The 14354-nt window shown below is 37.0% G+C and overlaps 2 protein-coding genes and 1 long non-coding RNA gene across 3 annotated transcripts in view; 2 read left to right on the top strand and 1 right to left on the bottom strand.

Moving 5' to 3' along the window:
* The first annotated feature begins 5218 nt into the window (after positions 1–5218).
* LOC114358878 (uncharacterized) lies at positions 5219–6518 on the top strand. The gene is made up of 2 exons (XR_003656400.1): positions 5219–5256; positions 5561–6518. It is a non-coding gene; the product is annotated as an uncharacterized LOC114358878 (long non-coding RNA).
* A 1211-nt stretch (positions 6519–7729) lies between these two features.
* Positions 7730–9941, bottom strand: LOC114358884 (dual specificity protein phosphatase 14). The gene is made up of 4 exons (XM_028313046.1): positions 9928–9941; positions 8763–8991; positions 8283–8419; positions 7730–7919 (listed from the first exon to the last, which is right to left on the bottom strand). Exons 1-4 carry the CDS (start codon positions 9939–9941, stop codon positions 7730–7732), a joined length of 570 nt encoding a protein of 189 aa, XP_028168847.1.
* A 1122-nt stretch (positions 9942–11063) lies between these two features.
* Positions 11064–14354, top strand: part of LOC114358883 (ADP-ribose glycohydrolase MACROD2-like) — a 55196-nt gene continuing 51905 nt past the window's right edge. The window contains exons 1-2 of the mRNA XM_028313045.1: positions 11064–11204; positions 11405–11499. Coding sequence (XP_028168846.1) covers positions 11064–11204; positions 11405–11499 — 236 coding nt within the window. The remainder of the gene's footprint in view (positions 11205–11404; positions 11500–14354) is intronic.

Here is a 14354-nt window from a genome sequence, read left to right as displayed (position 1 = left end):
TAAATCACCCCCATGTATGTAATACGATTGTGCTTAGTTTAGGAGATAGAGTTAATTTTGTGATATTTTAAAATTTTATGACCTAGTAGGCTTTAAACATTTTTATCTTTTTTTTGGGTTGACTTTTTTCAGATTTCTTTTTTTCGACAGCTTTGTTATTAATTGCAGATGTTTGAAAAAAATAATCACCTTCCTATCTTTGATTCAAGATACAAAAGTTTTGCTAGAAACATTAAAATTATGCTTTTATCAGAACACTATCAATTTTTCAACTTAAAAGTTTAAGTAAAAAAAAGAACTTCCATAGGTCCAAAACCATTTTAAAAACTGCGCCGTTTCCTGAACATTCATAATAATACAAAAAAACATGTACTTAATGGGCCACTATTTCCTGTAATCGGTCCACTAAAGTGGGAAGTCGGAGATTTCGTTACATGTTTTTGACTTTCTTAGAGTGAATTAATATTGGGAATCCTCTAAGTTTACATTACGTAGAACAGATTTAGAGCAGTAACTGGACAGAACATGTTTTTATTCTCAACGAGGAAGCTGTTGCCCTTCACCACACCTGGTGGAAACTGATGATTAGGCTGAAGGTGGAAGGGTACTTCAACTACAGAGGAACTATGGCTTCCTACCTCCAAATTCCGGAATACAGTAATGCTATTAACATTATTGTTATAGTGACAGACTTAGGAAAATAGAGTTGCTAGCCAGGCAGACTTAGATCAAACCCTACCACCAACCAAACCGAGCAGAAAATTTCACCTCCACTGAGAATCAAACCCGGGACCTCTGAAGCTTACATCTTACCACTTGAAGACAGAGGCATTTGTTACATTTTACTATTCCCTTGAAATACCTACTATAGTGAGAAGAAGAAGGAGGATATTTTGGTTTATGTTAATTAAAACTTACTTAAAATAAGAATGTGTTCCGGAATTTGGAGGTAGGAAGCCATAGTTCCTCTGTAGTTGAAGTACCCTTCCACCTTCAGCCTAATCATCAGTTTCCACCAGGTGTGGTGAAGGGCAAGAGCTTCCTCGTTGAGAATAAAAACATGTTCTGTCCAGTTACTGCTCTAAATCTGTTCTACGTAATGTAAACTTAGAGGATTCCCAATATTAATTCACTCTAAGAAAGTCAAAAACATGTAACGAAATCTCCGACTTCCCACTTTAGTGGACCGATTACAGGAAATAGTGGCCCATTAAGTACATGTTTTTTGTATTATTATGAATGTTCAGGAAACGGCGCAGTTTTTAAAATGGTTTTGGACCTATGGAAGTTCTTTTTTTTACTTAAACTTTTAAGTTGAAAAATTGATAGTGTTCTGATAAAAGCATAATTTTAATGTTTCTAGCAAAACTTTTGTATCTTGAATCAAAGATAGGAAGGTGATTATTTTTTTCAAACATCTGCAATTAATAACAAAGCTGTCGAAAAAAAGAAATCTGAAAAAAGTCAACCCAAAAAAAAGATAAAAATGTTTAAAGCCTACTAGGTCATAAAATTTTAAAATATCACAAAATTAACTCTATCTCCTAAACTAAGCACAATCGTATGACATACATGGGGGTGATTTAGATACACCTTGATGTAAGGAATCTAAATTTTTCTTTTAGACCTCACTGTTTTGGCCACCCTGTATTTGGACCTGAGGGAAATATGTTAGTGTAAATAAATATAACGTATTTTTTAACAGATACTTTGTGGCAGCTCGTCATCATAACTGAAAAGGTCACTCATTCCTTTGGGTACACGTAAACTGGAAGCAATGACCGCTGAAATTAGTTTTACTTTACAAACTACGTGAAAATTACTTTTATTATCTGTCAGACGCATCAACGTCCTTTCACGTCAACTTTGAGAAAGTCAAAGAAACTCTACACTTTGTTGGCTGTGGATTTCAGAAGATAATCACAATGTCATTTCAAAGGGAAGTTTAGACAGACTATTTCTGGCTTCCATCACCGTCACGGTTTCCAGCCTAAAAACTGTCTAATTATGAACACACGTAGGTGTGATAATTAGCGAAAACATTGAACTTGGTACATGAACCTTTGCCAAATGTTGCGGCGATCAGGTGCTGTCTGTCAAAAAACAATTTTCGGTAACATTCCATCGGCGAGTTTCGCGATTTTGCGCTTTAAGTTCACTGCGATTGGGAGATGTTCGGTTTCGAAAGTTTCGAAGAATGGTGTATAATTCGAATGGCTTCACAAAGAGTTAAAGTCGCGCAATGAGTGTTGGCATTGCCCCAAGAGCAACAGTCCTGCCGCCCAGGTGGGAAAACAACTCGACCAATGTTGAAACTCGGGGATCAGTTGAAAGTTTCCTTTGTTTTCCAGTTGGGATAGTGTTTTTAAGTTCAACTTCAATATTGACGCCTTAGCTGAATTGTTGTTTGATAGAGTCCTTGCTACAACGATCCAATTTCGTAGTTAGTGGGTGGTTTATAAACATTAAGAGGTGGTAACTTAACCACAAAGGCGGTGCTGATTCACCTTTAATTTACCCTTTGTTTCTAATATTTCTCGTTTTGTAAAATTGCCATTCAATTCCAATTAATGACAATAAGATATAAAAAGTAGACCTTTTATAGCGGGAAAACGCAGTGAGCAAGTAGGTACTTGTGTAGATATGACTTTTCCCGTTTGAAAAAGAAATGAATAGTTTCAAAATTGTTTTATAGCGAGATTTACGCGCGGTAATGGACATAAAATGATAGGCAAAAAAACATTTCCAATCTAATTTTCCGACACTGGTTTGATTCATTCGGAAAAATAGCAGAACTGAAAATTCGCAAGGGCAATTAAAATATGAATGAACCGTATGAGCTCACTGTAGCTCAATTTGCAGCGAGCACCGCTAAAAGTGGCGCCATTACATCACACGCGGAAGCGCGCGCGCATTGTCCAATGCTCAGTGCGATCCCGCGGGGACAGGGCTGCCGCAAGTTCTGGAGTCCGGAGTTTAATAAGCATTTCAAAGGAGAAGAAAGCTCGTTCTGTTATAAATTATCTAAGACTGCGTTTATAAATATCTCGTTAGACAATTTCTGGCGCCCTAACTCCTACGAGTAGATAGGTACGTAAAAAACTTTAATAAAGAATCATGGACATTATTCTTTTTAAATACATATTATAACGCAAAGCTAAATTCAAGTAGTTCAGCACAGAGTTATTGTCATTTTAATTTCTTTTAAAAATATATTTCCTTTGGATAAAATCTAAAATGCTGTTTGTTATATTGAAAAAAATGTTTGAAAATAAAAATCAAAATGAAAATTATTTATTTGCAGAATGTGGATTTACATTTTAGACATTAGGTTTTCTTTAAATTCTCCATTAGAATACTAAAATTACTTTTAAGTAAAAAAATACTAAGTTTTAAATTATTTCAGATTCTTAACGATTAACATCTTTCTTCTCATTTATATGAAACTATAAACATTCCTCCAGTCTCCAAACATGTCAGCCCTACGCGTTCCCGCCCCCGCGCGCTATTCCCGCCGCACGCGCCGCGCTCAATGCCACGAGGCCAACAACATCGTTCAATGAAATCAAATTACTCTTTACCTCATTGCTATTACATCACTTACAATAGGTAGACGCTCTTTGTGGTCCATTTTAAATTTTGGGTTTTGCAAAACAGAGTCCTAGCTAGTTTTATAAATTACTTTCTTATCGGAAAGTTGCGTAAAATGCGTCGTAGGTATAACGTTATTATTTGCCAAATGCAAATTCCAGTGGGCAAGTACCTATAACCAATACTTATTTTTATCAATAAACTTAGAATGCTAATTGAAATATACATAGTTAATTATTTCTAGAAAGAATTTATCTTTGTTTCTGCGTCGCATCTAACACAGTCGAATTTTTTTCAAGTAAAATTGAATACAGTTAAAGAAAGGTTTGAAGTAAAAAAAAAAAAACCGGCCAAGTGCGAGTCGGGCTCGCGCACAAAGGGTTCCGTAGCAGCAAATATAATAAACTTATTATGTCAATTTAATCAACCTATCTCAAAAACTATAAGAGATACTTTGATCAAACCAAAAATCGTTGAAAGAGTTAATTAGCATGCATCACCTCTATTTTTTTTAGAATTTTATACCCCGTAGTTATAAAAATAGAGGGGGGGGGACATACTTTTTACGACTTTGAGAGCTGATATCTCAAAAACCGTTCACTTTAAGAAAAATGTTTTTTAGAAAACTTTATATCATTTTAAAAGACCTTTCCATTGATACCCCACACGGGTATGTACATCGAAAAAAAATTTTCATCCCTCAGTTACATGTATGGGGGGCCCCACCCCCAATTCTTTTTTTTACTATTTAGTGTCATAATTTTGTAGCGGTTCATACAACACATATTCCCATCAAATTTCATCACTGTAGTACTTATAGTTTCCGAGTAAATCGGCTGTGACAGACGGACAGACGGACAGACGGACAGACGGACAGACGGACAGACGGACAGACGGACATGACGAAACTATAAGGGTTCCGTTTTTGCCATTTTGGCTACGGAACCCTAAAAATAAAACGGAATTTTAAATATGTATGTTTATTTGGTCCCACTTATAATTATAACGTAATGATATAAACTTACATCACTTAAATATAACATATAAAATAATTAATTATCACATTTCTTATCAATAGATATGTAATTTTTAAATCTTTTTATACATTTTGAAATTATTTAGTTTGTGAAGTTGACTAACATGCAAATAATAGTGGCTTTGGTTTTTTTAATAGTAACAATAAATAATTTATTTAAAGATAAAGACATTTTACATGTACTAGTAATTACAAAAATTACATTATCTTTTTTATAGGATTTTATTTTTCATTCTTAAAAAGTAGTTAATATAAATAATTTTGCAGTTATAAATCTGGTTCTTTCAAATTGTTTACCTATCATTCAATCTTTCACTATTTCTTTTAATTTGCAGTCATTTATATAAACTTTATTAACTTACTTTTATCATCGCTTGCATCCATCCGCTTGCATAATCTATAATTACCTTGGACGAATAAACCACTGGACGCGTAACGAGTGACGTTTTCGTCTTTACCCCGCTAGCACTTACCAAGGCTAAATTAGCCATGGTAAATGTTGTCAGGTTGTCACTTTGTCAGTATGACGCCAGCTCTCGAAGAGTAAAAATATCACGAAAAATGGGTAAATGCGCCGTACTTTGTTGCAAAAATTATTCCTGTCACACAAGAAATGTTTCTTATCACGCGTAAGTACATTTTAAATCTATTATAGTAGCTATTTTTTCGTAAAATAAATAAAATTTGATATGTAAACAAAATATGATTACGTCATTTTAAAAAGTACTCATTGTACATGTAAATGCTTAAAACATGTAGCATATTTAATTTGGTTGGATTATAGGTTTCATTCATTCATTCACATCTTATTTTTTATGACGTAAAGGGCTTGAAAAATGTCGATAAGTTTATCGATATACCAAACAAACTGAAACTGAAATTATTCAAATTAATTTTAGATTTTGATAGATTTTTTTGTTTTGATAATTTTAGTCACATGAAACAAAAGATTATGAGATAGACATAGATGGAACATACAAAACAAGCACACCAGTAAATGTAAGTAATAATTACACCTTTTTTGAAATATGTTGTACATCAAAATACTGGTCAAATTTGAATAAAATATTTTTGATGTTGATTGATTTTTTGGCTTTATTTTAGTCACATGAAACAAAAGATGATGAGATCCACACAGATGGAACATACAATTTAAACTTTTCATTGCATCTAAATATTAATAATGTCATCACAAAAATACGCCAAATGACTACAATTATTATTTTTTATTTCATTAACAGGTTTTATTTTCGGTATGCAATACCGAGGTGGAACCTTTTAGATCTGTGTCATCCCCTCACGTTTAGTGAAATACCGGGGTGGTTGGAACTTGATTTGGTCCATCCTGTCATCAACTGTTTTTCAATGGGACGACTTCTGAACATCAGAGAGATCTTGACTGTCAAGATACGTGAATTAGGCCACTGAACTTTTCAAAACAAAACCAACACAGGTGAAATATCTGAGCATCTCCCTTGACAATAAATTGAACTGGGCAAGTCATATCGACAACATGCATAGTGCCTAGCAAACATAGCGGCCATGGGTTGTATGAGAACCACTCTATCGGCATCACTTGACTTCTTTCTGAATCTCAGACATTTAGACCTCATTATTCAGGAGGAAGCACAAGCACCCACTCTAAGACTTAAAGGAAACGATCTATGAAAGCAAAACAAGGAGACAGGATATTCCGCGATTCTGCACAAAACCCTAAAAGAAATACCCCTCATCAACAGTATAGGTACCCTGTGTACACATCTTCGACCAAAGATAATATCCAGCTTACAGCGGAAACGCGAAATTGCTCTGGAATCAATGAAGTTAGGATATACCGACGTCTTCAAAACTGAAATAAGTACTAGGAGGTCTTCTCGAATGACCTAAACATAAGAATATCAACAACATTAGATAAGAATTAAATATTCTCAGATAGTGCATCCGTACTGCAAGCGCTACAAAGCAATACATTGTCATAATGTTATCAAATTGTGTTTCATGAAATGTATAGAAATATGCTATTGATGAAACTTTTGTCCGTGACGTGAGACAGATTATAACATTTGTTGAGACCAAAAGCTAGTTAGCAGTCGATCGTAACAGAATATTACTTGTTTATTGCTTTACGAATTTGATAATGATAACACAGCCAAAAAATATTTCACCTAGTTACCTACCTATATGAATAATTTGTAATATTATTTGTACCTATGATTTACCAATGGCATTATAATAAACACGATACAATAATTAATTATAGTCTTTCAATTAAAGAAACTTTCAATATTAAATCAATCCATAATTCATTTATCTCGTTAGGTTCATTCATTCATTCATTCATTTACATAACTATCGATAAAAATTTACGATCTTTTCCCAGCACTAAATGTCATTATTTGACAATTGTCAAACCTCTCCCCCCGCAAAAAGTGGTTGATCGTGTTTACTTAGAAATCTTGTAGGTTTCGTGTCCAGTGGTTTATTCGTCCAAGATAATTACTCTTAAATAATATCTCACATACTTCAGTTCTCTTTCTTATACTAACTCCTATTTATTAATACAGTTTCATTTCAGTGATTCGGCCGTTTAAATATCTTGTTTTTTTATCATTCTAGATCTAAAATTTTATTCTGCGCTTAACATTACATACAATGTAATTATGTACGAAATATTCTCATTTTTGGAGATACTCGGATCCCACGAACTGAGTTGATGCTTCATTGCAAGAATTTCAAACGTGTATAAACTTTCTAACAAAAATGAAAATGTGACTTCAACCGCCATGTTTCATGTGGTTAGTGCCAATTAAACTAGTAATCATTTACTTCAGAATTAAACGCACACATGTCAAACTAATATGTGCAAAACCTATAGATAAAGTGAAAAAAAAACAGATCACTGATACTGTCTGTTTTGATGTTTGTATCGATCCTATCTTAATTTTATTTCAAAAGTTTAGAAGTCTATTGACGCGGAGGATGCGCTACTTAAACGCAGTCTATTTCAAAGGCCAATCACTTAGAATTTGCTCAGGACATTGTGTCATCAAACTTATCTAGGTCTATCAATCAATACATCAGCATCACTTGCCTCTCCCGTATTCAACTCTTCTCAATAGGCCCGTACCGCTGTCGGAACCATGTCATCCCCCTATAATCTGGTTCGTAGACGTCAGGAATTTCCTTATCAATGGCTTCACAGTAGACCATCTTCACGGAGGCTTCGCTGAACAACCGTTCTTCGTATTTGATCAGCTGTTTGAAGAATCCAGTGTTTGGCCGAATTTGTGGTCTGTTAACAAAATATGGGCAATTTTTAAGAACCATTTTACTACCAAGAGCAATTTCATTCCTTGTCTTAAGAGGCCTTACTTCCTGAAATTAGTTTCTACTAGAAAGAGTTGATAACACTTTTTACTACAAAAACAGTCATTACAAATATCTCTTCTAAACAAAAATAGTAACTAATAAAAAAGACAACGAGTGCTTGATTACACTTCTATTCGTATTATGTGTCTTTACTAATAAAAGTTAATCCAAATAAAACTAGTGAAAGGGGTTGAAATTTAGTAACCTAGATCGAGTTGTGACTGTCCTCAGTCATACAATCATAGCAGAACTACAAGTGTAACAAAACAGGTGTCAAATCACTTACCGCCTTTGTTTCATGTGGTGGTACGCGTCTCTCAGGGTCATGCGCTGCCACTTGACGAGATACGCCAGGCAGAGCGTGACTGATCGCGACACGCCTGCCACACAGTGCACTAGGACAATATCGCCTTTTGTCGCTACCTGTCAACAAGAGGCGTCATTAGAGCAACCTATAAAGACTTCAAGATCCTTCAATGACAGGATCATATAAACTAGACCACCTAAATTGAGTGGCATTCAAATGTTTGTGCAGGGAACGAAACTGAGTCCAGCATTATAAAGTAATGACTATCAGATGTGGATAGCCCATAGCCATTATAAATCCCACTCATCTTACACTTTCCACTTGCCAGATTCTATCCTGTAATGGCAGCTAGAGTTTATTCATGCACGAGAACTACTAGTGGGTCTAAAGTGGTGAAATTGTATGTGTCATTTCTGGTGCCTATGTTCATTCTGGTAATATGCAGGTTTTCTAACTCACCTCATTGATCAGGTCGGCCACGCGTTCCATGTAAGGGTGCATGTCAGAGTTGGGTGTGTCCAGCAGTGGCACAAAATGCCTGGGAACATAGTCTTCTGGAGGCGGGGGCAGTTCTGGAGCTGCACTGACTATCAGGCCAGGCCTTAGAGCCTTGACAGCGCCGGGAAGCGCGTGGGCTCCACATACGTACAGCTGGTTCGTGATGCGGGATACGCCGAGAGGACATCCCCTGTTAGAAAAAATCTTGGTAAATATTGATGGTAAGAGGCGACTAAGGGAATATGGTAACATCAAAACCATCTGGCCAGGGCGGGGAGTTTAGGGCAAATCTTCCATTTGCCTCTGATAAATTAGAGAGTTCTCCAGCAGAGGAAACTAAATGGTCATGATGATGATGATAAAATATTGATTCAGAACTTAGCAATGCGTCCCATTAATTAAGTACATATTTTGGTGCAAAATCATCATCTCATTACACAAATGAGAATATTTATGTTCTACCAATTCAAAAAATATTTTAAACTGGAATGTTTAAAAAAAACTGAAGAATTCACGCATTTCCGTCACTGCATACCCAACGTTACAAAGTTCCCGACAAACTGTTGCAGAATTTGGCAGAGAGTAAACTATACGTAACTGTTTAACATTATTATTAAAGAAAATGTTTAAAATATTATGACTTCTGAAAGGCAACTGTTGTGACATATTTTTGCAGACGACACTGCTGAAAGTATAGAAATTCCAACTGCCAAGGTCGGGCAAACTTCAACAAAACACGAACCACTTTTAAACGAGAATTAGACTTGATGGTCAATATCATTAAAATGTGAAAAAGTGTCAAAACCCTTGATTTACGTATTTATACACCATTGGTTTTCCAAGGAAATGTAAACAAAAGGTCAGCAAATCAAGCCGTTAGAGAAACTTTGGAGCATTTCGCTCGTAATATTACAGAATACTGATTTAGCAAGGTACTGACGTTCTTCTCCAGATAGGGGGCGTATCCATGACGATATCCCGTAAAAGAATGGGCGATCGTAGCAGAACGTCAACAATCCCGCGTCGCGTAAACACCGCATGCCACGCGGTTGTGTCACGCTGGCGCGCCGCCAACGCCGTCTGACCTAGCGAACTTGCGCGCGCGCGCTCTTATCGGCGACGTTACGGTTTTGGACTCATGTTTTTCAGATTGTAACTCATTGTTTGGACGTAACAATTAAGTTAATCGAGGACTTTTTTTTTTAAACATACCAGTTAAAAATCTTTGATTGCTTGATTAAAGTTGACTGATATCAAGTACACTGCTATTGCATGCTATTACGTAGTAAGCGAACAAGAAGCTACTGAAAATTTTAAAGCTGAGAATAAGTTACTGAATAATTATCTGAATTCTAAAGTTCTGACCAACAGACCAATTTATTCACTAAAAACAGCTTAAAATGTAATTCTATTACAAAGTAAGTGAACAAGAAGCTTCTGAAAATTTTAAGGCTTTAAGAATACTGAAGAATTATCTGAATTCAAAAGTTCAGATCAACCGACCAAATACTATGTGACCAACATTCATTGGCGAATACAATAGAGTTACTAACCAATCTATCTAAATTCTACCACTAGGCTAACCACTGAGAACGCTTAGTACTTATTATGATTTGTAAGTATTAACAGTCACTTGCAGAGTTGCAGCTCTACATAGCTGACAGTGGCGTAACTATAGGGTGGCAAGTCGGCAAAATGCCACGGGCCCCCAGCCCGAAGGGGCCCCCGGTCAGAGGAAATCTCAATTCCCAACATTTATTATTACACATACTACTTAAGTAAAAAAAAGTTTTGTCTTTAATTTATTTGTTACCTTCTTAGTTGCATACACAACTAAAAAAAATATACCTAGGTATTAAACTTTCAATGCATTGGTATTAAAAAATTTGTATGTACCTAGGCTTCACGTAGTGATTTATTAGTTAACTTTTACAAATAAAAGTGTATAAATAAATATTATAAAATAAAAAATACTATTGTTGTTGGTTCAGCTTCTTTATACAGTGTGAGTCACGTTAAAGTGTACATATGAAAATAGATGAAACTAGACCTATTTTTATCGAAAAAAAATTTGAGATTTTTTTAAATATTTTTTATAGAATTTTTTTTCTTCCAATTACTTATTGTAAAGAAAACGTAATAACTTTTGAACTATAGNTGCTGAAAGGGATAACGACGAGATCAACCACCGCTTCGCTATATGGTCAGTGCCTTTTGCTTCAACTCCAGGAGTATGTTCTTTCTCTAGTTTAGCAGGATCAAATGAAGGACTTCAGAGACGATGCCACGGTGGCTCACTCGGCGTTGCCTAACGACGCGCTCGCGCCGCTGCCCGCGCGCTCGCCTGCGCACAACAGCTACCCGTATAACGACGAGATTAATCACCGCTTCGCTATATGGTCAGTACCTTTTCTTTATCATAGGTCATGATTCCACTGCAGGACAACGCTCCTTCTCTAGTTTAGCAGAGTCAAATGAAGGAATCGCGCTGGGCGCACTCGGCGCCGCCTCTCGACTCGCTCGCGCCGCTGCCCACGCGATCTCCCGCGCACACCAGCTACCCGTATAGCGACGAAATCAACCACCGCTTCGCTATATGGTAGGACTTTAGACACCAGCGGGCGGCGCGCTGGGCGCACTCGCCTGCGCACACCAGCTTCCCCTATAACGACGAGATCAACCACCGCTTCGCTATATGGTCAGTACCTTTTTGTTTGAACTCCAGGAGTATGTTCCTTCTATAGTTTAGCAGGGTCAAATGAAGGATTTAGGATTTGGAGACGCCATTAGACGCGCTCGCGCGCGCACACCAGCTTCCCTTATAACGACGAGATTAATCACCGCTTCGCTATATGGTCAGTACCTTTTGTTTATCATAGGTCATGTTTCCACTGCAGGACAACGCTCCTTCTCTAGTTTAGCAGAATCAAATTAAGAACTTGCGTTGGGCGCACTCCGCGCCGCCCCTCGAAGCGCTCGCGCCGCTGCCCGCGCGATCGCCTGCTCACACCAGCTTCCCGTACAACGACGAGATTAATCACCGCTTTGCTATATGGTGAGCACCTTTTGTTTATCATAGGCTGTAGGAGCACGTTCCTTCTAGGCGAATAAAGGACTTCAGAAACACCCTTGACGCGCTTGCTCCGCTGCCTGCACCCTCGCCTGCACACACCAGCACGAGATTGTACGGGATACAACGGTGAGATCAACCACCGCTTCTATACAGGGTGTTTCTTGTAAGTCGAAGGCAGGTGATAGGTGAGGGCTAGACCTATCGATTTCACCCCCATGTATGTTCTACGATTTTTCGTAGTTTAGAAGTTATCGTTAATTTTGTGATTTTTTCAAATTTTATGACCTAGTAGGCTTTAAATTTTTTTATCTTTTTTTTGGGTTGACTTTTCTCAAATTTCTTTTTTTTGACAGATTCCCTATTAATTGCAAATGTTTGAAAAAAATAATCACCTTCCTATGTTTGATGCAAGATACAAAATTTTTGCTAGAAACATAAAAAAAATATGCTTGTAGCAGAACATTCTAAAATTTTCAACTTAAAAGTTTGAAAAAAAAAAAGAAATTCCATAGGTCCAAAATGATTTTAAAAACTGCGCAGTTTTCTGAACTTTCATAATAACACAAAAAAACATGTACTTAATAGGCCATTTTTTTCTGTAATCGCTCCACTAAAGTGGTGAGTCGGAGATTCCGTTACATGTTTTTGTCTTTCTTAGGACTAACTGATGTTTGCAATTCTCTATGTTTACGTTACGTAGAACACATTTAAAGACAATAACTGAACAGAACATTTTTTTATCCACAACGAGGAATCTCTTGCCCTTCATCTGACCTGATGGAAACTGATGGATGATCAGCGAGCTTCACTCGGAATCCTAAACCACAGAGGAATTGGCTGTCCTAAATAGGTGGCCTAACCACTAGACCACAGTGGTGGTTGTTACTTTACGATTAAATTCGATATACGTACATATTAGTGTGAGAGAAAGGGAAAGAGTTTGTGTGTGTGTGTGTGTGTGTGTGTGTGTCTCTACAATAACGCCCGAACCATTTTTAGCGTATCATGCATCGTTATCGAGATATCGATCGATAAAGTCAAAAATTTTGGACACAATTTTTGTTTTTTGTTTTTTTTTTCTTTGGGTCTTAATAAATATGAAAAATTGTGGAATTCAAACTTGTAGAGCATATTCAGACCTACAATTTCCTTCTTGGATTTTTTTATGTTGGACAAAAATTACGATCTCCAGCGCGCCGCAAAGTCGGTGAATCCACACTCAGCGTCGAGCGAGCTGCTCGCTCGGTTGTCGAATCGAATGGGAAATTGTTCAGGAAATTGATGGGATAAAAAATAAGTACATAGAGCAACAAATTAAGGCACGAACGATGGACTTTTTTTATGTCTTTTTTCGCTTGGATGGTCCAGGCTGAAGATCTTCTTCCTCCGTAAACTCTTCGAGCTGCTGTTGTTGTTCGGGTTCCGGTTCAGGTTCAGGTTCCTGTTCTTCCGAGACTGATTTTGTTCGACGAGCGACAAACGACGCGAGTCTTTCGTTCGCATAATTCTTGTAACACGCCCTATGCACACTCACAGATTCGACACTTTCTAGCATGCGTTGATGGTCCACATGTCCTCTTTTCTCACTCACCGTCAAGAGAGTTCGAACAGCTCTTTTTTAGCAACATAAATGTCGTCGATTAACGCTTTTTTACAAATAAAACAGTCTCCCATGGTCACAAAATTGTTGAAACACGTGTGCTCACTTCGAAAGGCTCGAGGCAACTAACCGAGAAAAGAAGAACACGTTTCAACACGTAGACCCTAACAAAAGGGTCCCTTTATACCTGACCCCTCCAACTCCAACGGACGCTCTATGCGGGCACGCCGTTATAACGAGTTTACAGCCAACTAGATATCGAAATTTTTGCCCAGAATATCGGAACCCTCGATTTACACTACGCACAGCAAAAACTCAACACGATACGATATACTAACTTGAGCGCGCTCGACGCTGAGTGTGGATTCACCGACTTTGCGGCGCGCTGGAGATCGTAATTTTTGTCCAACATAAAAAAATCCAAGAAGGAAATTGTAGGTCTGAATATGCTCTACAAGTTTGAATTCCACAATTTTTCATATTTATTAAGACCCAAAGAAAAAAAAAGAAAAAAACAAAAATTGTGTCCAAAATTTTTGACTTTATCGATCGATATCTCGATAACGATGCATGATACGCTAAAAATGGTTCGGGCGTTATTGTAGAGCACAAAGAAAGCTACAAAATGTGTCCTACAAAAATTTTCGAATCTCATCGGATAGCCGAGTTATTGCCGAAAAACAAATTTTAAGCGTTTTCCAAGATAGCGGCGAAAGCTCCTTAGAAAAGGAGAAAGCTTGGTCGACAAGCCTCCTGGAAAGCTTGGTCGACAATCTCAAGTTAAGCTTTTCTAGGTATCCCCTACAACATATTAAAAAATTAGAAGCGCAAATTCATTTTCTTTTATTTGCCTTTTTTTCGGACGAAATGACTGGACTAT

Source organism: Ostrinia furnacalis, unplaced genomic scaffold, assembly GCF_004193835.3.
Source record: "Ostrinia furnacalis isolate ACB-3 unplaced genomic scaffold, ASM419383v2 OfSCF4125, whole genome shotgun sequence".
Lineage (NCBI taxonomy): Eukaryota > Metazoa > Arthropoda > Insecta > Lepidoptera > Crambidae > Ostrinia > Ostrinia furnacalis.
The sequence above is the reverse complement of the archived record's forward strand: the minus strand, read 5'-3'. Positions and strand labels throughout refer to the sequence as shown.

Coding starts and splice junctions, on each gene's coding strand:
- LOC114358884 (XM_028313046.1), bottom strand. Junction 8,420..8,762: donor TGGCCGACCTGATCAATGAG/GTGAGTTAGAAA, acceptor TCTTGTTGACAG/GTAGCGACAAAAGGCGATAT. Junction 7,920..8,282: donor CACCACATGAAACAAAGGCG/GTAAGTGATTTG, acceptor TTTTGTTAACAG/ACCACAAATTCGGCCAAACA.